The 22968-nt window shown below is 41.6% G+C and overlaps 1 protein-coding gene across 1 annotated transcript in view; it reads left to right on the top strand.

The window, feature by feature from the left end:
- Positions 1 to 22968, top strand: part of LOC120404503 (cytosolic phospholipase A2 epsilon-like) — a 37165-nt gene that overhangs the window by 2818 nt on the left and 11379 nt on the right. The window contains exons 3-14 of the mRNA XM_039537198.1: positions 3908 to 4044; positions 4898 to 5029; positions 7637 to 7677; positions 11503 to 11545; positions 12177 to 12240; positions 13565 to 13731; positions 13876 to 13953; positions 14875 to 14912; positions 18046 to 18181; positions 19771 to 19907; positions 20636 to 20858; positions 22102 to 22216. Coding sequence (XP_039393132.1) covers positions 3908 to 4044; positions 4898 to 5029; positions 7637 to 7677; positions 11503 to 11545; positions 12177 to 12240; positions 13565 to 13731; positions 13876 to 13953; positions 14875 to 14912; positions 18046 to 18181; positions 19771 to 19907; positions 20636 to 20858; positions 22102 to 22216 — 1311 coding nt within the window. The remainder of the gene's footprint in view (positions 1 to 3907; positions 4045 to 4897; positions 5030 to 7636; positions 7678 to 11502; positions 11546 to 12176; positions 12241 to 13564; positions 13732 to 13875; positions 13954 to 14874; positions 14913 to 18045; positions 18182 to 19770; positions 19908 to 20635; positions 20859 to 22101; positions 22217 to 22968) is intronic.

The raw sequence follows: 22968 nt of genomic DNA, 5'->3' as shown, positions 1-22968 counted from the left end.
CATTTAGAAACCTGACTAAACTCTCAACAATCCCAAAGGGGGGAACCTGATAATTCAAATTTTAGTGCAATTTTCTTTAACATCAAAGCTCAAAAATAAACACAAAGAAAACCACACCTGAGTTCTTCATATAGAACATTTTGGAGACAAGTAACAAAAAAGAGAGAGCTACGTGCAGAAGACGTGGTAAAACTCAACATGCATGGAAAATGTTCACCACTCACAAAGCCGAATAATATAAGAGTCCGGAAAAAGAACACTCTATGCCACTCTGTGGACCTTAAAATAGGTGGAAATGATGCATAGTGAAGAAGAATCAGGGAAGGGGAAGTGTCCACAACAGAGGTAATTAAAGGACTATCACTATCTGATCACAGCACTAGAGATAATAGCAAAAAAGAGCCCAAGATAGTGGAGACCTTTACAATAGAAGTGGTAACAGAGCTCTACCGACGTCTGATCATGGCAGTGCTGGGATTGGGAATGAAGTTCCATCTTCTCCACCAATACATCTTAGTGAGAAGTAGCTTACTGAAGATTGTGATCATAGATGAGTGATGGATTTAGATGCAAATTTAAGACTGATAGCCTTAGAAAGCAGGGAACTTGTAGCAAGTGGAAAGTAAAGTTAGCTCACTGAGTGGATACTAATTTGACTCTCCCAGCAAAGAATTTGAGTCCCCCTCTGGGTTTAAAAAGGTCCAGCTCCTGGAAGAGCTTGCAGATGGCTGATGATCAAGTCAGGAGAAGTGAGCTTCTTTTCCACCAGACCAGGTCTTACATGGCCCAAGTCCCAGGCTGCAATGAGACCTATTGAAATGCCATTGGTAAATGTGATGATGGAAAAGAGAATGATCTGTGTGCGCACTTTGTTCCTGAACTTCTGAGTGGTCCATCAGGTTCTTCAGAGAATCCTGAGCTACAGAATGTGGAAAGGTAGGTAAAATAAAGAAAGAAAGAAAAAAAGAAAAATGCCAGATATAAAGACTAAGGGAAGAAAAGGAGAGAGCCCAAAATCAAAGCGAGGGAAAAAAAGTAATACGTTGTTAGAGAGCCTGCTGAATAGGACTCTGAATAATCTTGTTGGTAGGCTAGGAGATTCAGGTAGTTTACCATGTTCTCCCATTAAAACTTATATTCAGCCTTGTTGATATTAATATGTGTTATAAATTAAGATTATAAACAAGTATAAATAACCATGGTTTGGGAAGAATGTTTTTGCATTTGGCATGTGCTAGAAGGCACTCAGAGTTAATTCTGTGGGTAATTAATACGCCCATAAGTAGGGCTGACTAGTTGGGTCGCTTCCTGATTATTGCTAACCTCTGCTGCAATCACATGTGACTATGCTTCCTGCTCCTACCTGACCCACAGTATGACCCTGGTAAAGCAGTATGCAGGGTTGTTGTAGCTGTTGGGCCCAGCGTGTTAGAGAGATAAGGTGGGTGAGGTCATATCGTTTATTGCAGGGGTTCTGAACCTTTTTCTTTCTGAGGCCCCCCCAACATGCTATAAAAATTCCACGGCCCAGCTGTGCCACAACTGATTTTCTGCATATAAAAGCCAGGGCAGACATTAGGGGGTAGCAAGCAGGGCAATTGCCTGGGGCCCCAAGCCACAGGGGCCCTGGTGAAGCTAAGTTGCTCAGGCTTTGGCTTCAGCCCCAAGTGGCAGGCAGGGGCGGCTCTAGAAATCCGGCTGCCCCAAGCAGCGCGGAGCGCTGCGCCGCCCTTCCCCGGTCCCGCGGCGGGTCCCGTCTTCCCGCGGCTCCGGTTGAGCTCCCGCCGGCATGCCTGCGGCAGGTCCACCGGAGCCCGGGATGAGCGGACCTGCCGCAGTCATGCCTGCGGGAGCTCAACCGGAGCCGCGGGAAGACGGGACCCGCCGCAGCCATGCCTGCGGCAGGTCCGCTCATCCCGGGCTCCGGTGGACCTGCCGCAGGCATGCCGGCGGGAGCTCCACCGGAGCCAAATGCCGCCCCCCCGGGAAACGGCCGCCCCAAGCGCCTGCTTGGCGCGCTGGTGTCTAGAGCCGCCCCTGGTGGCAGGGCTCAGAGACCTGGGCTTCAGCCCCATGTGGCAGGGCTCAGAGACCTGGGCTTCAGCCCCAAGTGGCAGGGCTCAGAGACCTGGGCTTCAGCCCCATGTGGCAAGGCTTCGGCTTTCTGCCCTGGGCCCCAGTGAGTCTAATGCTGGCCCTGCTTGGCAGCTCCCCTGAAACTGTTCGAGACCCCCAGGCAGTCCTGGACCCCTGATTGAGAACCACTGTTTTATTGGACCCACTTCTGTTGGTAAGAGAGACAAGTTTTCAAAATTACACAGAGCTCTTTTTCAGGTCTGGAAAATGTACTGAGAATGTCGCAGCTAAATACAAGATGGAACAGATTGTTTAGTATAAATAGTTAAAACAACCACAAGACACTAAAAAGTCATGGACTTAGTAAGCCATAAATCCAGTGTCTCTGTTACAAAGATCTATAACCCACTATGACTCAGAGGTGTTAATTAGCCACTTCACCTTGAATGGTCCCTTGAAATATGTGTTAACTACTTATGCTAAACAATCTGTTTCATTTTGTATTTAGCTGTGTACATTTCCCAGACCTGAAAGAAGAGCTCAGTGTAAGCTCGAAAGCTTGTCTCTTTTGCCCACAGTTGGTTCAATAAAAGATATCACCTTACCTACCTTGCCTCATTGATAATGTAACTCTGTCAGACATTACTGTCAGGCACCTCTTATTCTCAGGTTTTAAAGGCATATCATACGGGTGGAATAATCTAAAGTCTTATCCGAAGAAGTGAGCTGTAGCTCACGAAAGCTCATGCTTAAATAAATTTGTTAGTCTTTAAGGTGCCACAAGTACTCCTGTTTTTTTGCGGATACAGACTAACACGGCTGCTACTCTGAAAGAAGGGTATGTTATGTACAAAGCAACTTTACCACCAGGGGCGGCTCTAGAAATCGGGCTGCCCCAAGCAGCGCGGAGCGCTGCGCCGCCCTTCCCCGGTCCCGCGGCGGGTCCCCTCTTCCCGCGGCTCCGGTTGAGCTCCTGCCGGCATGCCTGCGGCAGGTCCACCGGAGCCCGGGACGAGCGGACCTGCCGCAGTCATGCCTGCGGGAGCTCAACCGGAGCCGCGGGAAGACGGGACCCGCCGCAGTCATGCCTGCGGCAGGTCCGCTCGTCCCGGGCTCCGGTGGACCTGCCGCAGGCATGCCGGCAGGAGCTCCACCGGAGCCAAATGCCGCCCCCCGGGAAACGGCCGCCCCAAGCACCTGCTTGGCGCGCTGGTGTCTAGAGCCGCCCCTGTTTACCACACACACATCTTAGTGGTTTGTGTAAATATGAATGCATGTGTATGTAGAGATGTGTTTGCACATAATTATTTTTCTGATAAAAATGTTTTAAGAAAAAAGCTAGGTAGATGTATAGAAGCAGGAAAAGGGCTGAGAGATGTGTTTTGTGGATTGTAAAATGGTTGGGGGGCCTATCTTACAGCACCTGCCTCCTACCAGACCAGGCTTTGCTCTTGTTGAGTCAGCTCACACCCTGGGTTAATTCTGTCTGAACTCTCTGAAGGAATCTAGAGAAGCAGTTTCCAGCAGGGTTAGCTGTTTTATTTAAGCCTTATTTAAGCCTTCTTAACGAACAAATCAAAACCTTGTAGACTCTTCCCTCAAATGTCTGTGGAGGCCGAGTAGTCCCTCCCTCAATTCTCCCACTCATGCCAGCAACTTCAGTAATCAATATTTCCTGGCTATTACCTCAGACCCTCAGCAATGAAGGACTCCACACACTCCCTTCTGTCGTTTTGATTTTTAAGTTTTAAATGAGTCTGATGCACTAATTCCTTCAGTGATACTGCACATCGGGTAGACTGTTACTTATTATTTACCTTCTTTTATACAGTGAGCCAGTCCGATTGCTATGTAGAACTGTGGCTGCCAACTGCCTCAACTCAAAGGGTCCGGACCAAAACAATCAAAAACTGTAAAAATCCAGTCTGGAATGAAACCTTCTGTTACAGGATTGACAATCGTCTTAAGGTATGATACACGAGAGCGCCCCACTCCTGTCAGGGATCTGAAGCTCTCCTGCAGATCTAAATGGAGCCAGAATTTCTTTAGACTTCACCCTGACATTAATTACCCACTCATTTACTGGAACTCTTTGAAGGACCCTTAATGGATGTGTGCATATCTCACCTGTCCTCTCCCATTAATTCATCTCCCCAAGAACTTATTCTAACATTCTCAAGTCCTGGACAGCTTCAAGGGGCAGCCATTTTATTTTCCAATCAACCTATCTGAAAAATGCTTCCTCCTTCTTCCCCAGAAAATTACCCCCATCTGAGGTCTAGGACAGGCAAAATTCAATCCTGGGCCAGGGACTGTTTTCCTAGCCATAACGTTGTTATGAATATGTAAAGTCCTATATCTTGGAATTCTGCAGGATTAAATATGAACCATTGGAAAAGAAAGTTTCTTACTGGGGACCATAACCTACTTCTAGTCCTACAAGGTACCAAGATAATAGACTTAAAAATAGAGACATTTTAAAGCATGGAAATACTATTTTAGGTCATTTTTTGATGTTTTATTCTCACTCAAACCCTATAGTTACATAGGCCCAGAATCAGACTCTAGAGAGATATACATATGCATATACATATGGCCTGAGTGGAACCCGCCCCCCCCCTTATTACTCAGTTTATTTCTTTAAAGTAGAATAAGTGTAATATGGCCTCACCCATTCTGTCTTACTCTCTCACTTCTCCCATTCCTTCTTTTACTACTTGCCCTATGTGCATAGACTAAACACGCATAGCCTCAAGGATTTCCTACTAACAGGGTTCTTTGAAATTATATAATTTATAAAAACCTTTACTTCTGTTCCCAGAACATGCTGGAGCTGAAAGTCTGTGATGAAGATAGATTCAGCAAAGATGATGAACTCTGCACAGTTCTTTTTGACGTAGCTAAACTTCACGTTGGGTATAAAGGTCGTGTGAAGTTCGTGTTGAATCCCCAGGTGAGCAATGAAATCAAGGTGAGAACTGAAGGAAGAGACACTTGTGTGGGTTTTCCTTCTAAATATTTTCTTGTATTGTATTTTATTGGTCCTTCCTGTGGATTGGATTGCCCCCATCCGTCTATCAATCTTTCTTAGATTGTTACAGGAAAAATCTGCTTGAAAATTTATTCTGCCATTATTATAATGAAGAGTTTGGCCAGAATTTCAACATTCTTGACCAGTGGAAGTTGACTGTGGTTTGATACGGTTGGTCAGGTTTGTTTTTTTCTGGGAAAAAATCTCTCCACTGACTTGCAAAGATTGCACTTTCCAGAGATTATGAGCACCCGATAGCACTATTCAGAATTACTCTGTCATAACTTGTTTCCCATGAGTTAGTAGCTCTGACTTTCCAATCAGTTTGGTATAAAACAGCTGATAATTTTTACCTAGGTAGTTCAATGTTAAAACATGAGCCGCCTAAGTAGAATAGCTAACTCCTACCTCTGGATATTCACATTGGCACCGAGGCATCTAAATGTTGATTCAAGCAATCCGTGGCATGATTTCAGCATACAGATTAGGTGCTCTGTTTTGGGAATTGGGCCCAGTATTTCAAGAATTTTCCTAACTGATAATTTACAAAGTATATATAGCTGGGAAAAGACTATGTTGAAGAGTTGTACAGTGTGCCGAACACAGGTGATGAAATGGTGCTGGGGAAGCTTCCTGGCACTAATGAGGGAGAGCAGATGCCAGAATTCTTAGAAGAAGTAGAAAAGATTTTGATAGAAAGCTGAAAACAAAAAGGTGCCAGGAAGTGACAATATAATTGCAGAGTTGCTTCAAGTAGGTGAGGAACACACAGTAAAGATGATGCACCAGCTATTTAACAAGATTCACAAACAAGACTGTGCTGGGAAAAGCATTCACCAAGATTTGCAGAAGAGAATGAAGAGCTATGTGGAACTGATGCTTGCAGGTGAACAGGCCGGATTTAGACTGGGACAAAGTACAATAAATCAGCTCTTTGTAATAAGACAGATATTGGAGAAATAGAACATTCTCTGGGAACCAAACTTGTTACAACAACTTTATAAACTTCAAACTTGCATTTGTCAGAAAGGGTCATGGCAAGTCTTGGGAATGTCTGGCATCCCTGAAAATTTGATCAAGGTGATAGAAAATGTCTACAGTGGGGGTAGTCAATTATTTTTTGTAAGGTCCAAATTTCTTGGTCAAGGTATAGTCAAGGTCCAGACTCCAGAGAAAATAATAATTAGAAAAGATAATAAGTAAATAAAAAGATTTTGGGGCCCATTCAAAATTTGGCTTATGTTCCTCTTATTGATTACCCCGGTCTACAGCATGTAGATGAGTGCAGTGAGAGTAGGCAAGAAGCTGATAGAATGATTCAAGATGGCTATAAGAGTAAGACAAGGATTCATGCTATCACCAGATTTGTTCAACTTGATACTGGAAGCAACAATGGCTGTAGGGCTGAGAGATGAAATGGGAGAAGTCATATTATATTGGAGGACAGTGAATAGAATCTCAGATAATTTTGACCTCAAAGCATTGATCAAGGAGGATTTACAGGGACTAACTGACAAGGTAGATCAAGAAAGCAGAAAATTTGGACTGAGGAACAGCACAGAGAAGAGAAATGTTATGGCAACTGGGAGACAAGAGGAAAAGATCAAAGTCAGATACAAAGAACTAGAACAATTGAAAAAACCGTGTGTACACTGGAAGACTAATATCAAAGAATGGGAATTGTGAAGATGACATAAGAAGCAGCATCAGACTGACTGCTACTGCATTTGGAAAACTCTAAGATCTGGAAAGCTAAACATATTTCCATAAAAATGAAAATCAGCATATATGAGACAATTGTGCCATTACTGCTGCTTGGGTCAGAAAGCTGGAGTATGAGGAAAGACATTGACAGCAGATATGAACTGACTGAAGCTGAAGGACATACCAAGAATTTCAAGACCACAGAAAATAAAAAATGGAGTGATAAGAAAACAGCAAGGGCAAAAAATAATGCTATTACAGAAAATTCAAGAAAGATGATTGTGATGGTTTGAACATGTGTCAAGAATGGACTTGGAAAGGATACCATACATGGTGATACATACCAGAGTGCAAGGAACTAGACTAGAAGCAAATTTGTTGGATAGACATTGAACAATAAGGTTTAAAGATGAAGAAAGCCATGAAGCTGGTACAAGACAGAAAGTGGTGGAAAGACTTCATTTGGCCCAATCATTGCTGTTTAGCTGATGGATGGGAATCATAGAAGAAGAAGAATATAGATAGGATGGTGGGTGTTGGCAGAAAACAGATCTGCCCAATGTCTTATGTCCAGGTAACAATGATGGCATTTGTGGTAAGGTGCTAGATATGTTAGCTAGGAGAGTTAAGAATCTCTCTTCCTCATTCAGTGATGTCCATCTCCACTGAAGTGCAGGAAGCTTTTTCAAAGTAACCTTTGCTATTTTTTTCCTGCCGATACAGTCTCCTTGTACACCTGTGAATCCAGGCTCATACAATCAACAGTTACCCTTATGTGGAAGGGTTATTTCATATTGACTTAATTCACTTCTCTTTGATTTTCAGGAACAGGAGGAGCTGGAGGTGGAGTTCATACTGCAGAACCTGTGAGTAAAACCTTGAATGTTATAGACTCTCTAAATGGTAGAAAAAAAAACAATTTGGAAAGTAATAAATTGGCAACGGGGAATGTATTCCATGTGTCTGCTGCCTCCTAAGGAATATCCAGACCCACCAAAATTCTGTCTTTTTCCAAATTCTTATGGATTCTTGAGTGGAACGATGTACACAACTTATTTCCACAGCTGAGTATGGTAGCTTGTCATGTAATGTAATCATCGTCAAGATTAAGTTTTTGTCCCGGTTATTTGTAGTAAAAGTCAGGGACAGGTCATAGGCAATAAATAAAAATTCACAGAAGCCCCGTGACCTGTCCCTGACTTTCACTAAAAATATCCCTGACAAAAAGGGGAGGTGGGTTCAGCACCCACTGTTGCTAGGGCTCCCAGGTACTCCACTGCTGCGGTGTGTGTGAGCTCTGGGGTTCCCCTGCCTGTGGAGCTGGGCTGCTGCAGGGTCCCCTCTCCCCCGTGGCAGCTGCGGGTCCCCCAACTGCTGGCTATGACTGGGCAGCTGCAGGGGGTCCTCCCATGGCCCGCTGAGGCTGGGCAGCTGCAGGCTGGGCAGCTGAGGATGGACAGTTGCAGGGTCTGCTGGCCGGCTGCCACATCTCAGCACCTGTGGGCAGTTCCCCCGTCATTTGTTGCAGCAGTGCCAGCCCCTTGCTGCCTGCCTTGGCTGCTGGGCAGCTGTGGGGTCCCCCAACCAGGGCGGGAGCTGGGAGCTGTGGGGGCAGGGCTGGCTGGGAGCTCCAGCCCCAGGGCAGAAAATGTCATGGAATTCAATGGAAGTCATAGAATCACAGATTCCGTGACATAATCGTAGCCTTAATCATCATTCATGTAAAGAAATTTAGTCTGATGTGGTTATTGCCTGTTGTCTCCCCAGCTTAAATCAAGGTCTTGTTGATTGCTATTAAGAAAAGCTTATTTGTATGGGTCTGTTACTTTCTTACCAAGATCTTAAAATAATAATTTTATTTAGAAAGTGTAATCACAGGCCCAGTGCTGTGTTGCAGCACAGTACAGTGATCCTTTAACATTTTCCTTTGTTGATTTCATGACTCTGGCCTGCAGTGTGACCGCAGTGGAAAAGTTATGCCTTTTGACTTCTAAAAAATTTTTGTTGAATTTTCTGTACTATTTCATCACCAGAAGGCAGCATGAAATTAATTTTATGCATTTATTCCAATGCACTTTGATTTAAAGGGGAAGAAAATATTTTGGTTGTTTAGTTTCTGTGACTGTGATGAAAACCTTCTTTAGCCTTCTGCCTCCACTCCTTACACCACTACCTGCAGTCTGACAGGTGTATACCTGTCACTAGAGAGCCCCACTTCTTAGTATCAATATTAATAGTATGGTCCAAGAACCAGATACTTTGGTTCTGACCTGCCCAAGTAGCTGCACATGCACCTACCTGCAGACTGCCTCTGCACCAACAGCTGAGCCAAACCATGGCAGACACATTGCCCACTGCCTGTGGGCCCATAACCCAGGCCTGTGTGTGGGTGACAACTGCTTGTCCCTGGGTAGCAATGACTGAAGAGGTAAGTTATTTTTATTTAGGTGGTTGTTTTGTGCCTTTTGTGTTGATTTTTGTTGTGTATTAAACTGTGTTTAATCAATATTCATGTTTCCTTTCTCTTTCATGTTTCCGCTGGTAGGACCCAGAAACGGGGCGACCCTGTGAGAAGGGCTGAAGGGATAGGATCCAGGCTAGCTGGGTGGCTTGGCTTGGCCAATATTCCCATTCTCCGTGATCTAATATAGCCCAGGCCCTGATACCAAGGGGCAGACAAGGACTTGTGGCAGATCCTGGCAAACCAAAAGGTACTGTCAGTGTATAAAGAGGTTGCGGGGACCTAGAGGGCCCAATGGGTTGTTGACTCTTGACATTCTTTCTTCCTTATGTCTGTCTTTCAGATGTCTCAACTTGAGGAGGTGCTTCAGTCTTCTAGGAACTGCAGCAGAAGGCCCTTCAGTCCCCCTCCAAAGGCTTTCATGTCACACACACTCCCTCCCTCGTTTGGAAATGTGAAGGAAAATATTTTTTAAAAACATGTAAAATAGAAGAAATAAATGTAAATAGATGTACAAAAAGTTGTGTAAAATGTCAATGTTAAAAGATAATCACAAAAGGTGAAAGCATGTTTTTTGCAATTTTTAGTAAATAAACGGTCCTTAGTTGCTTTAACTCTGGTATATTATTTCTAGAAGTTTCCCCTACTGTGCTAAGAGCAGCTGATTCCATTAGTTAGCTGTTTTGGGTCCTGCAGAAGGAAATCAGAGCAACAGGCACAGGGGATGGTGGCTTCTGAAGCTTTATGTATATTGTTTCTTTAAATCCGAAGCAGGAAGTCAGGCATAATGGTGGGACTGGGGAAGGTTCTTGACAGAAGCTTGAAAGTGAAGGAGAGGGACAGACAAAGTAGCTTTGAGGCTCATAATTGTTTCCTTATTCCAATATAGTGTTAGAATCTGTGATTCTTTTCCACTGTCCCGTGAACATGGTATTTTCAGGAGATGAGAGGCTGGTGACATGAAAACCCAGACTTATAGCCTGATCCTGCGCTCACCCAGGTTTTACACCATTGTAACTTCATATTCTTCAGAACACATACTCCAGATTTATACTAGTGTCTCTGAGAACAGAATCAGGTCCACAGCGGGCTCATGAATCAAGAGGCCACTGAGCTGAGTGTGGCAACTATTGAAAAACAGGGAGGCCAGGTCTTCCTGTGAAAAAGTTCAAAAAGTACATATTTATCTAGGAATCCATCTTATCTTGTATTTATTAAACACAACATAATCGCCCACCCCTGCCTGTAGCAAGAACTGTAATGACAGTATCTGTCTAACTACAAGTTTAATTACTAACACAGGAACCAAATATCAGGAGCTTTGGTGTCCATTTCCTGGAATCAGCTTTGTGTAACTGTGAATGTGTAGGGTGCAGGTTGTGACATCTCCACACACCCTCCAGAATAACATGCCATCCATCTCTGGTTTTATATGCTCATGTTCCCTATATAGCTCCATTGGGTAGCATATTTACATATTTAATACTTAAGGGCCAGATTTGCAACTGGTGGAAGTCATTTAAGACAATGGAGCAACAATGTACATGAACTTGAGGATCTGACTCTAAGTTATTATGACTATGTTCCATACCTCACTAATAACATGAGTTACATGGGCTGCAATGTGAGTTTGCAACTGTAATATCAAAGAATAATGCATTATATGATGTCTTGAATAGATCAGGAATTGCCTGATTTATCAGAGAGGGACACACACACACACACACACACACACAAACAAAAATCTGGTATTATTTTGAGTTTCATTTCCATTTTGCAGTTCACCTGTAAAATGAGTGTAGAAAATTCTCCCCTCATTGTGCTAGTATGGAATGCATCCAGTTTTCATTTATGGAGGCCTGGGTTTGAACTATTCAGACAGATTTAATGATCTCAAACTCTTCACAGTTTAGGTATGGAGTATATAAGAAATTGCTTCATGCTTTGACACAGTGCACAGCTTCTGCTTGGCACAGTGCCAGGGCTGGAATATCAGGGGCTTTAAAGGTTAACTTCTGTTTTTCACTGTTAAAGAAGTGCATGGAAACTTGCACAATACCCATATACTAGAACTGGCTTCTAGTGCTAGTCCCACTTCTGGGACATCTATGAGTTTAAAAAAACGTTAAGTGAGCAATATAAAAGTTGAGGGGAAAAGTCTGTGTCTGATATACTTAGTCATTTAAATAATTCTAATCTTGACATTTGTATTTTTAATTTTGTTTTTTAGTCTGGACCGTCCTGAAAACATCATTACTAATGGAATACTAGTGGTAATCTTTTTATTTCCTGAGATCTTTCCTGTCCCACACAACAAGTACTGGTATTACTGCTAGCACTAGGAAAATGCGCTGTCCAGTGCTCGAACCACACACTCCTATGGAGAGACAGTCTGGAACTGGGATAGCTGTGAACTCTCTTCTACTCTAGCAGAGTGTCACCTTCTTCTAAAGTCTGAAAGTGGTACAGCTGTGAGCACCCAGTATTCCCACCTTCTAATGCAAGTGTGAGAATTTCCCTAGCCACTACTCCTATGTTGTTCCCTGAAGTGGTTAGTGCTTGATTATTCAAAGTGATAAAAACACACACAAGCAGCTTCCCTCAAGCTATTCTCTCTTAAAAAACCCCTGTTATCTGAATAGTTTTCCATTCCATTATTCCCCCTCCCTTGAAGCGTACATTACTTTTCTGTTCATCCTTGAAAGACGCGCCTATTTTCTCCTCCTTTATACTCCCCAACATGGAAACAATGTCACAGTCACCATCCCCCCATCTAAGGACTAGATATGATTCCCTTTGTTGTCACTGCTTAATCAACCAGAGGAGTTAATGGAGAACAATGTGACTCACTTAGAACTCGATCTGTGTCACCCTTTGTCATTTATTTGGTCATCTCTGTTACAGTCACGTGAAGTTTCCTGTTTGGAAGTTAATGGGCAGGCAAAGAAGCTAAAGCAACAATCCACAAGTGAGGTTATTGCTTCATTAACTGGCTGTTTATATGTTATGATTCAGTAGTTATAATCAAAGTTAGAAAATGAGTAATCCATTATTAAGGGCTTTATAAAGGGGACTGTGTTCAGTTGTTCTCCCTGCTCACTGACAGTAGGACAAGAAGTAATGGGCTTAATCTGCACTTTGGGAGATTTTGATTAGATATTAGGAGCCACTTGCCAACTGTAAGGGTAGTTAAGCGCTGGACTAGGCTTCCAAGGGAGGCTGTGGAATCCCCATCATTGGAGGTTATTAAGAACAGATTGGACAAACACCTGTCAGGGATGGTCCTGCCCAGGGCCGTCCCTAGCCATTTGGGTGCTCTATACAGTCCCACCGCACGGGAGGAAGGGGGGCACTGTGGGGGGCTCCAGGACTCCCCCGCCCCAGGGTCTGTGAGGCAGGGGCTGTGGGAAGTCTGTTTCTGTACTGTGGAGTGCAGGGGAGTCTGCAGAGAACTTCACCCCTGGCAGTACTGGCTTGGCTCGTGTGCTGTGTGGATTAGAGACAGGGTACTTTCTGGCCGAGGAGACCTAGGGACTCTGTGAGAATGGGGGCCAGAACAGGGTCCCTGACAGGGTAGGAAGGAGTGGAATTTTCCCCCCATCCCACCTCCAAGAAATATCTGAATTGGCGCCACTGAATGGAAAGATCGTTTCAGCGGTAACAACACCATTGCTGCCGCTTGTTAGCGTATGCGCAATGTGCCTCAGGTGGCATGTGACCAGGATTCATCACTGAATTTGGTCCACTGGTTGGATCATTAGCTTCCCTGGGCCGGGTACTGACAGGGAGTGCGACATAAATGCTTATCCATGTCCCCCACCATTTCTACTGAGCAGTTATCACAGAAAGACACTGATGAATCAGTCTATTTGAATTGCAATTAGGACCTTTGGCTTTTATAAGGAGTATGGCATAAAGTACAATGCGTATCAGAATAGAATGGCAGTGAATAAATGGCTCCCATATCCAGTTTGAATCGTATTTATCCAAAAAACCCCTTTAATCTGAAATTCCTTCTAATCTAAATCTTGGTTAGAGTCCTCCAATTAAAGCACTTACTCAGTGACTCACTGAATTATTTGAATCCTCATTTACCTGAATATTTGTTATGGGATTTTAGATAGATGGGATTTTTAGTATCTTTTTGGGGCAGTCTCTAGATTTACTAAGCAACCACTATTATGAGGACAATGCAAAGAACTCCTCAGTGAATATAGTGTATAAATCATGAAAAGTTTATTTCTGGGCAACTACTGTTAAGGTTCTCCTTGTTCACTGTCTTTTGTCTTTAGAGGAAGAACTCACACTTACAGTCAAAGGATCCTATGAAGAAACCCAGAAGATTTCATTGGATGCTGACTCCAGCCTCAGGAATAGAGATTCCATTGTGTTTCACTACGTAAAGAATAACCAAACAAAACTGGATGTTACACTGCCAAAGAAGATGCATGACTTTGGTGTATGTAATCATTAGCCTTAATGAAAATATCATTTGGAGTAGAATGTAAACAGCAACATCAGTCTAATTCATGTGTTTTGGGGAGGGTTAGCCCCTTTCTCCTTGTGATAAATCACCACCATTTCCACTTTTCTTTTAATTCAGCCGACCTCAGATAAAGAAGAATCCCTGCCTCTGCCTCTAAATTCACTCCCTTTGCAAAAGAAAATAACAATAGCAATGGTGAGTGCTGCAAATCTTTTGGAATAAATATTTTAACTACACCTCTACTCTGACATAACGCGACCTGATATAACATGAATTCGGATATAATGTGGTAAAGCAGAGCTCTGGGGGCGTGGGGCTGCGCACCCTGGCAGATCAAAGCAAGTTCGATATAACGCAGTTTCACCTATAATGCGGTAAGATTTTTTGGCTCCCAAGGACAGCGTTATATTGGGGTAGAGGTGTATGTTTAAATTTTTACTAATGTGAGAAAGTTATTAACATCATAATTGTTGTGCAAAGTGTAGCTGATTATGTAGGTTTATAAAAATTGCTCAAAAAACATCATACTTATTATTAAAGTGCCAAATAGCAACAATCATTTTTTTTGTCCTGATAATCATTTGAAACCTACAACCTTAAGATTCTATACTTAAATGACCTATAAGACTACAAATCCCTCTGTCACACACATACCAGAATGCATTTATAAAAAATGGGGGTAATGCCTTTTCATTATTGTTGGTGAAAAAATGAATTTTCAGTGTACATTGTTTAATTACAATCAGATGTTCCTTCGGTGTTGATTTTCTTCATTATACTGAAGACAATCACAATTTATTGATAATACTTCTCCCACTATATTCTATCTAACACATGGTATTTTATTAAACTAACAATTAATATTGCATTCTATTACTAACATCCTGCCACAATAAACCTCCAAACAGAACATGAGACTGTTCCACTTATTACTTTATCCATTGAACATGTGCATTTTTCCATTATCTGAAAATACATTTGCAGTTATTTGAGCATATACTATAGTTAGACGTTTCAGATATTGCTAATTGGAGAGCAGGCAAAACTCACTCTAAAACTAAGAGAAAGGAAGGTTTAAAAATATGATGGTAATTTATCTACTTTCTAAATTTCCAGGACAAAACATCTGACTTGCATGTGAAGGCAAAAGGCTGGTAAGATTTCTTATCTTGGTTCTTAGGCATTGTCTATGCTGGCAAGTGAAAGACAAAACTTTTGTCCTTCAGAGGTGTTACAAAACACATAGCCCTGAAAGTGAGAAGGGTTCCATTGCTTCTCATGCATCATCAAAGGAAATGTTAACTGAGATTCAACCAGTTGTATCTGCACAGGCATCACTGAAAGCATTATGTGAAGACAATGAGGTTGCACTGATATAACCGAGGCACAATTTGGCTGACAGAACCTTTATTACTGGGTCTGATGCACAAGTAAAAAAGAACACAGCTTGACTTTCAGGTGGAATTTGTAGGGCCAGAAGTCAGGGAAAAAACTTTTTACTTGTAAACTTAGCACATTTGATATGGAATCACTGAAACAGTAAACATGGAATCCCGTGCTGCCATTTCTGCAGTTGCTTTTGGAGGGGAATAATTACACTTTACAAGCCAACCAAACATAAAAGAGCACATGTTGTGTGTATTATAACACGCAATTGGCCAGATTATGGAGTCCAGGTGAAAGTCTTCCAGCACAAGGTGTGGGCAGGGTGGAAAGCTGACTGTCACCTATGTGGTCTCCCAATGCTGGTGCTGCTCTAAGCTAGGTCAGACCCCAGGTGCCAATGGCCTGCAGGAGCTTGTGGCTGTTGGGAATCACTGGGTTGCAAGGATTTTTTGGTGACCCCCCACTTCTCCTTTCCATGTCCTCTGCTCTAGACAAGGGGAGAGAGTGGCTTAGGCACTGCCAGGGTGGCTCAATGCCACTGGAGAATCCTCTTGTATTGGAGAAATCTTTCTGTGGCTGGCTAAACAAAGATTCCATCTGCACGAGCAAGTCTGGCCCAGTATGGTCATTGTTTTCATGGGGCTCATAAAACAGAGGTTAGCCAGCAATCTGAAATTTAGACACACACTGACTGATGCTTCCCTTCTCCTCAGATGAACCAATAATCTTGCAAGGTAAAACTAATATTACATGTAATATTGTAATTAGAGCTGGTTGGGAATTTTTGATGAAATGTTATTTCACTGGAAAATGTCAATTCATTGAAATGGACCCTTTCTCATGGAAAGTTTCAGTTTCAGCAAACTTTCTGACTTGAATTTTTTTTTAAAAAGGTTTGAAATTATTGAAATGTTTCATTTCAACATTTTCTTAATGAAAAATTCCAGTTTTCCAGGCTGAAGTGTCTTTTTGTTTAAAAATTCAAGCTAATTATAGTACTGTAAAAATGTTTTTTTTAAGGTCAAAAATCTAAACAAAATGTTTCAGAATTATTAAAACAAAGTTCTTCAACTGAAATTTTTTCAGATTTTGTTTTGTGGAAATTTTTGAGATTCTGACTTTTCATCCTGATTCAAGATGGGAATTTTTTTTCAAAATCTTAAGGTTTTTTGCAGGATGGGAAAAGTGTTTCCTGTCTGGCTATAACTTCAATATCTTATAGAATATTATTTAGTCAGACTTGATCAGAGAAGACATGGTAAAGAATATGTCACTGCAGCCTTAAAAAAGTTTTTCAGCTCTTGACAGTACTGTAGTTTACAAAGAAAAAGGACCACATGAACTATACTCTTCCACTTTCTAGAAAGGAGAAAGAGCTATGTGCTTAATCTCAGTCCAGAAGTGAACTTTATTAGAAAGTCTGAAGAAAATAGATACAGCTGTTTGGGATTTTTTTGGGGTGTGAGGGTTTTTTCCCCTACCATTCTGAAAATATTCAGACACATTTTTACATTCAGAAAATCATTAAAATGACTTTGTTTTTAAAGATTAAACTTGGTAAGTGAATGATGTGTGCTTTGCAAAAGTGGCTGGGAATGGAAAATTATAGTAGTCACCCATGAAACATAGGTTTCAGAGTAGCAGCCATATTAGTCTGTATCTGCAAAAAGAACAGGAGTACTTGTGGCATCTGATGAAGTGGGCTGTAGCCCACGAAAGCTTATGCTCAAATAAATTTGTTAGTCTATAAGGTGCCACAAGTACGCCTGTTCTTTTTCCATGAAATATACATACTCATGAACTATCATTTCAGCTAATATCCTGTGTAAGTTTGCAACCACCAGAGGGTAATGTGACCAAAGCCTCTTGTGAAATTCTGACATTCTATCCTGTAGGAGTTTTTGAAGACAAACACACAGATATGAATCACAATCTGTGTTTTTGTCTTTTAAGTCCCAATTCTGCAAACACTTAAGCACATGCTTAATTTTACTCATGTGAGGAAATTCATTGGAATTGTCCATGTGCTTACGTGTTTGCAGGGACAGACACTTAGATTAGCCCAAATGGCCACGGAGGTCTACTTGGGAGGGGAGGTCTTGCAGGATCTGTGCCTTAGATTGCAAGCTCTCCATGCATATCTCTAGGCAACACCTACCACATTTTGGGTGCTAATGTAATATAAACAAATGAAGATAGAACATCGACCTTGCCCAGCATACTTGTTCATTACCAATGTAAGAAGTGCACACAGAGTGGGGTTATCCATCTGTTTTCTAATAGAAGCAAATTATACTTAGAACTACACCTGTACAACTGCACACAAGTCAATGGGGTTTCATGAGTTAGCTGAGGACAGAATTTGACCAGGTGGTGCAGTGGTAACTGTATCACAATTAAGGTTGTGTTGCAGAATTCAGTTTAACAGGAACACTAAACATTTACTTTGTACACAACCTCATTGCAAGGGCAAAAACCAAAAGATGAAACTATAAACTCGGAGTGCTATTTGAATTTTTCAGGGTGGTTTGGTGAGAAATAGATTGACACAGAAAGAATACTAAGAGTTCAAAAATCACCCTTCAGATGAAAAATTGCCAAATTGTCACACTTTCCTTTGTGACTCCTTTTGCAAGAAACCTGAAGCATGCTGGGACCTATCCTTTGTCCACATTGTTGCTCCTCATGTGCCGGTAATAGAAATATCACCCTCTTTTTTACATTGCTCAGTCTATATACAGGTGTGGAAATAGCCTGTCGTGTAAGTCTGATGATGGAGTTTATTGATTGTCTGCTCTATATAGGTCCTAAGTAATAATATATGTACATACATTTTTTGTCATTGCTGAGCTGATGGATGGGAATCAAAGAAGATGACATTTGCTGTGGTTTGTGTTTCAGGCCAAAAGACATGGACGTGCGCTTTGGGTTTGACTTATGCACAGAGGAGCAGGATTTCCTGTGTAAAAGGAAGAAGTATGTTGCTGCTGCTGTGAAGAAAGTGCTCCAGCTAGAGGAGGACCTGCAGGACCATGAAGTATGTGGAACTGAATTGTGGGTATCCCCCCTCTCCTCTTTCCAATCGTAGTGCTGCGTTCAGCTGGTGGCATTTTTCTTACAGGAGCAGTACATCTTCCGAGTAGCCAGGAAGCCTTAGAAGTAAGCAGTGGGTTATTTGCTTTCAAGGAGTGCAATGAGTGGCTCCAGGATTAATCAGACATATTAGGCTGTATTTATTGGTAGCTTTGAACAGAGATGACACTCCCTGGACAGATGCTGGCCACTGGCGGGAGAAACGAGTCTAGGAGTTGTACAGCCTGCCAGTGCCTCCTCCCTCCCACACATCCCCAGGCAAAAGTTTGAGGATGTCCAGAGTACTGGGTCCCAGCCACCCACCTCCACCCCCTGCTCCATGCAGGGCAGGAGTCCTTTCCCTCCTGTTACCTCCCAAGGGCTGGTCCAGATGTCTGGACAGAGAGACTGGGAGCATAGGAGCTGCCAGAGCAGTATGGTGAGCGAGGTGGGGCAGAGCACGTCAGGTGATGTATGTCTTTACAGCCTCTCTACAGTCCCCTGATGTTATGAGTTACAGTTTCCTTTTGTACTGCTCATTTGTATCAAGGAAGGGAGGATGGTTGTCAGGCAAGAGGTTTGTAGTAGACACTAAAGAAGTGTCTGCAATTGCTGAGTGGAGGTAGTTTGAATGATGGAGGCAGGGTGGGAATGTCTGTTGTAATGGGGATCTTTGGCTGACTTTATTTTTTAGTTCAAAATAAAAAGTCATTTGGAACTTTTAGGCAAGTTACACTAAAAAAAATTAACGATTTTTTTTGCAAAGGTCAAAATCAAAACAAAACCAATGTTGCTGAAAGAAAATGTTTCCATTAATGCAATCTGATTTTTGGGTGGGAGGGTGGGGTACTGATTTGCAAAAATTGTTGCCCTCTCAAAAATTCTTGGGGGATGGGAAAACTGTTTCCCACCCAGCTCTACTCATTTACTCTTTTCCATGACAAAAGAACAGCAGAGCACATGATGAAATTAAAAGATAACAAATTTAAATAGGCAGATGAACATATCTTTCTATACAACATATAATCAGCCATACAACTCACTGTCACAGGATGTTATGGAAGTAAATGGCTTAGTAAGATTAAGGAGGACATCAAGTAATGATCAGATTGGGGTCAGGAAGCACCCCCATGATATTGTACTGCACAATTCCACTTATTATAAGGTGTTTGTGCATTTTTCTGAAGCCCTGACCAGTGTCAGAGCCAGAATCATGGATTAAAAAGCAGTTCTGGTAGGGCAATGCCTATATTTTTATGCTGACTTCCAGATGATGCACATTAGGTGAATTCTAATATAGTGAGTTGGTCTCCAATTGTATAATAAAAACAAACAAACACATCTGAAGCAACAGAATGCGAGCTTTCACTGTCCCAGCAGTTAGGAGATAGGAATGGAAGTAGTTAACATAAATCATGTAATTGCTCACAAACTGACATCATTTTATATTGGTATTATCCATGCCTTTACCATTTCTATCCTTCATACCAAATCATTTCTTATCTCTGACATTCAGTTGTTTTTCACCTGTCTTCTCCTCTGTGTGTTGAGCAGGTGCCGGTGGTGGCAATCACGACAACAGGGGGTGGGACCAGATCATTAACAGCAATGTATGGCAGCCTGTTGGGTCTTCAGAAACTGAATATCTTGGACAGTGTTTCTTACATAACCGGTTTATCGGGCACTACATGGTAAGCTGGACAATGAGCAACGATTTTATTTGATCTTTCTGCATGCCACTATTATTTATTTATTAGTTATATAACACTGTTGGTTTGTGTGACACTTTACAGATAAAAAATAAGCCCACATATTTCCCTATGTATCCACTGAGAACAAAAATACCATAAGCTAAGCGGTGGGCAGTCACACTGACCAATTGCCTGTGCCACCTAATGGATACTGTGTGTGTCTTAGATCTCAGAAGCAGAGTTCAAATCACTGTTAAGAATGTATATTTATTTAAATGTCTATTACCTTTCTGTATTATGTCAATTATACCCTAGATCCATCATACTGAATCTTGTCTTTGGGATAGGATTGGAGACAGGAAGATGAAGGGGTGGGATTTTACATCCTGGCCATGCACACTGACCATTTCCTCCTACAGTGGAGTTGGAGGTGTAATTTGCAGTTTGGATAGACATACCCGCGCTAGCTTTAGCATATTAAAATTACCAGTGTAGCCATGACAGCGGGATGGGCTAGCCAACATGAGAGCAATCCCATCTGAAACCCTAGGTGTGTACTCAGGGCAGCTATCCCATCCCACTGCCATGCAGCCTCAGCTACACTGCTATTTTTAGCAGGCTGTCTCAATAAAAGTAAGTGCTAGTATGTCTGCCCAAGCTGGAAATTATATCTCCATCTCCAGTGTAGGCCTACCCTTACTGTTTAATATCCTATCTCCCTTCCTCAGGACTATGGCAAACTTGTACGAAGATGCTAATTGGTCACAGAAGTATCTGGAGGAAGCAATCAATAACGCTCGGAAGCAAGTGACCAAATGCAAGATTAAGGGTTTTACTTTGGACCGTCTGAAGTACTATTACAACGAGCTGAAAGAGCGGCGCCAACAAGGACACAACACATCTTTTATAGACTTGTGGGGGCTCATGGTTGAATACATGCTACATGATGAGGTATTGAATATACCATTCTTTTCAGAGACCTGATGAACTTCTATCGCTAAGAATGAGCAGAAAATAAACACGGAAAGGGATGCCTAGCCAACAACACTGTAGGGTTATTGAGGCAAAGAATTTGTTAGGATCTTTTTTTGCAAATAGATAAACTATATATTCAAATATAAACACTGTTCTCACTTTAAAAATGTGGCAGACCTATGGGTACCATGGCACTTTAAACTGTTCGAGCCAAGAAATTCCAACATGCCAGCCTTTGGCTGCCACTTTTTGTCTTTAAAAATCTGAATCCCTGGGATTCATTTTGTAATTCAGATACCTATTTGCACATTGCATATGCTCGAACATTCATTTTTGGTTAAAAACTAAATTGACACTGTAAAATTGGTTTCAAGAAGGTGACATAAATCCTAGTTACATCACAGACCACTTGTTTTGTATGTGTTTGAATGTATTATTGTATGGATTTCACTTGTACTCATTGAGAAATGTATTTGCCAAATGGTATTAGATCAGCTATGCAACTAGTTAAATCTGTTTTTAAAAAAGTATTTGACAAATGCATTTTTTGGATGGAAAATGGTGAAATTTGTCAAATATATTTGCTAAATATTGGACAGGTCTTACTGTTATATATGCATATCTAAAGAATTTTAGAACAGCTAAGGAAGTAAAGCATGGATTTATTAAATCATTTGGTGCTGGAATAACTCCAAAATGTTTTTAAAACTTCAGGCAATGTCACATTAGGATGAGTGCCATTAACAAGGTTGAAAAATTTTTTGTTTAGAAATAACAGTATTTGAAACCCAACCAAAATAGATTATTTCCTAATAATTTCTTTTTACAAGCAAAGAAGTTTAATGCATCAGATCCAGTATAATGCATACCTCAGCACTTATCTATCTGGAACATTGCAGCATAACCTGCCTAAGATGATCATAACTTAGACAGCTCCAGTCCCTGCTGCACTCTAGTCACCTGTCTCTTCCCATGAATTCCCTCTCTGTGCTTGTTTGAATCTACAATCAAACTGACCACATTTCTTAATAACATGTAAGCATCAAAGAATTGCTGCTGTTCCTAGGACTTTTGGGAAGTTTGGAATAGCCTAGAGAAACATTTGTACACAGCCCAATGAGTTGAGAACATAAAAGAAAACCTGGCTGAAGTTCAGATGTTACATAATAAAAATTCAAATGCACATCCATTTTTTCTTATTATTTTCCTTCAAAAACAGAAAGATAACCATAAACTCTCGGATCAGCGACAGGCAATCAATGAGGGCCAGAATCCGCTGCCCATTTACATGGCTATCAACCTCAAAAACAGCTATAGTGCGCAAGATTTTAGAGGTAATGGTAAGATTTTAGAGTATGTGATAAACCAGTTCCACTAACATTATAACCCTTTGTCCCTAGCCCCAAACTAACCCTTTTTTTAAAGTTCAAAAAACTGTGGATACAGGTTTAAAAAATAACGTTAAATGTTTTTGTTTGGTGCATGTGGTCTTTTGAGTTCTGACCTGGACCAGAAATGAAAGTTCATTTCTAGCACAGGACATGTCAAGTTCAGAGTTTATCCTCACTACAAAAATCAGGAAGTCCAAGATAAACCGGTGAACCTGTGGGTGCAATGCCAATCAAATATACATCTCATTTATTATTGATTTAACTATGCTTCCTTAGTATGAATAGTCAAGAGGAGAGAAAGCAAATAGAAGTACTGGGCTTCTTAACAGTGTTGGCCTGGAGGAAATAACTTTTACCTCAGCTATAATGTATGTCTGTTGTATCTGATGGTGACATCACAGCATCACGTGTGTTGTCATGTGGCTGTATAGTTCACATCTGTGAGGAGCATGAACACATGTCACACAGGAATACAGAAGTTCCCACTGAAGACTTGGTATGATGCTTGGTCCTTTAAAAAAATTTTTTTTTCATCTGTCTTCCTTAAAGTATTTACAACCTTTACTGATAGTTGCTCTCCATTCAGGTCTCTCCTTGGCTATGTCTTCAAAGTTGTAACAATTTATGCTGCATTAGGTCCGTTTCTGCCTAAGGATGTCTTTGAAGTGTTTTTGTTGACCGCCCTTCCTGCATTT

Source organism: Mauremys reevesii, linkage group 4, assembly GCF_016161935.1.
Source record: "Mauremys reevesii isolate NIE-2019 linkage group 4, ASM1616193v1, whole genome shotgun sequence".
NCBI classification, from domain to species: Eukaryota; Metazoa; Chordata; order Testudines; family Geoemydidae; genus Mauremys; species Mauremys reevesii.
Note: the sequence above shows the minus strand (reverse complement) of the source record. Positions and strands in the feature narration are given on the sequence as shown.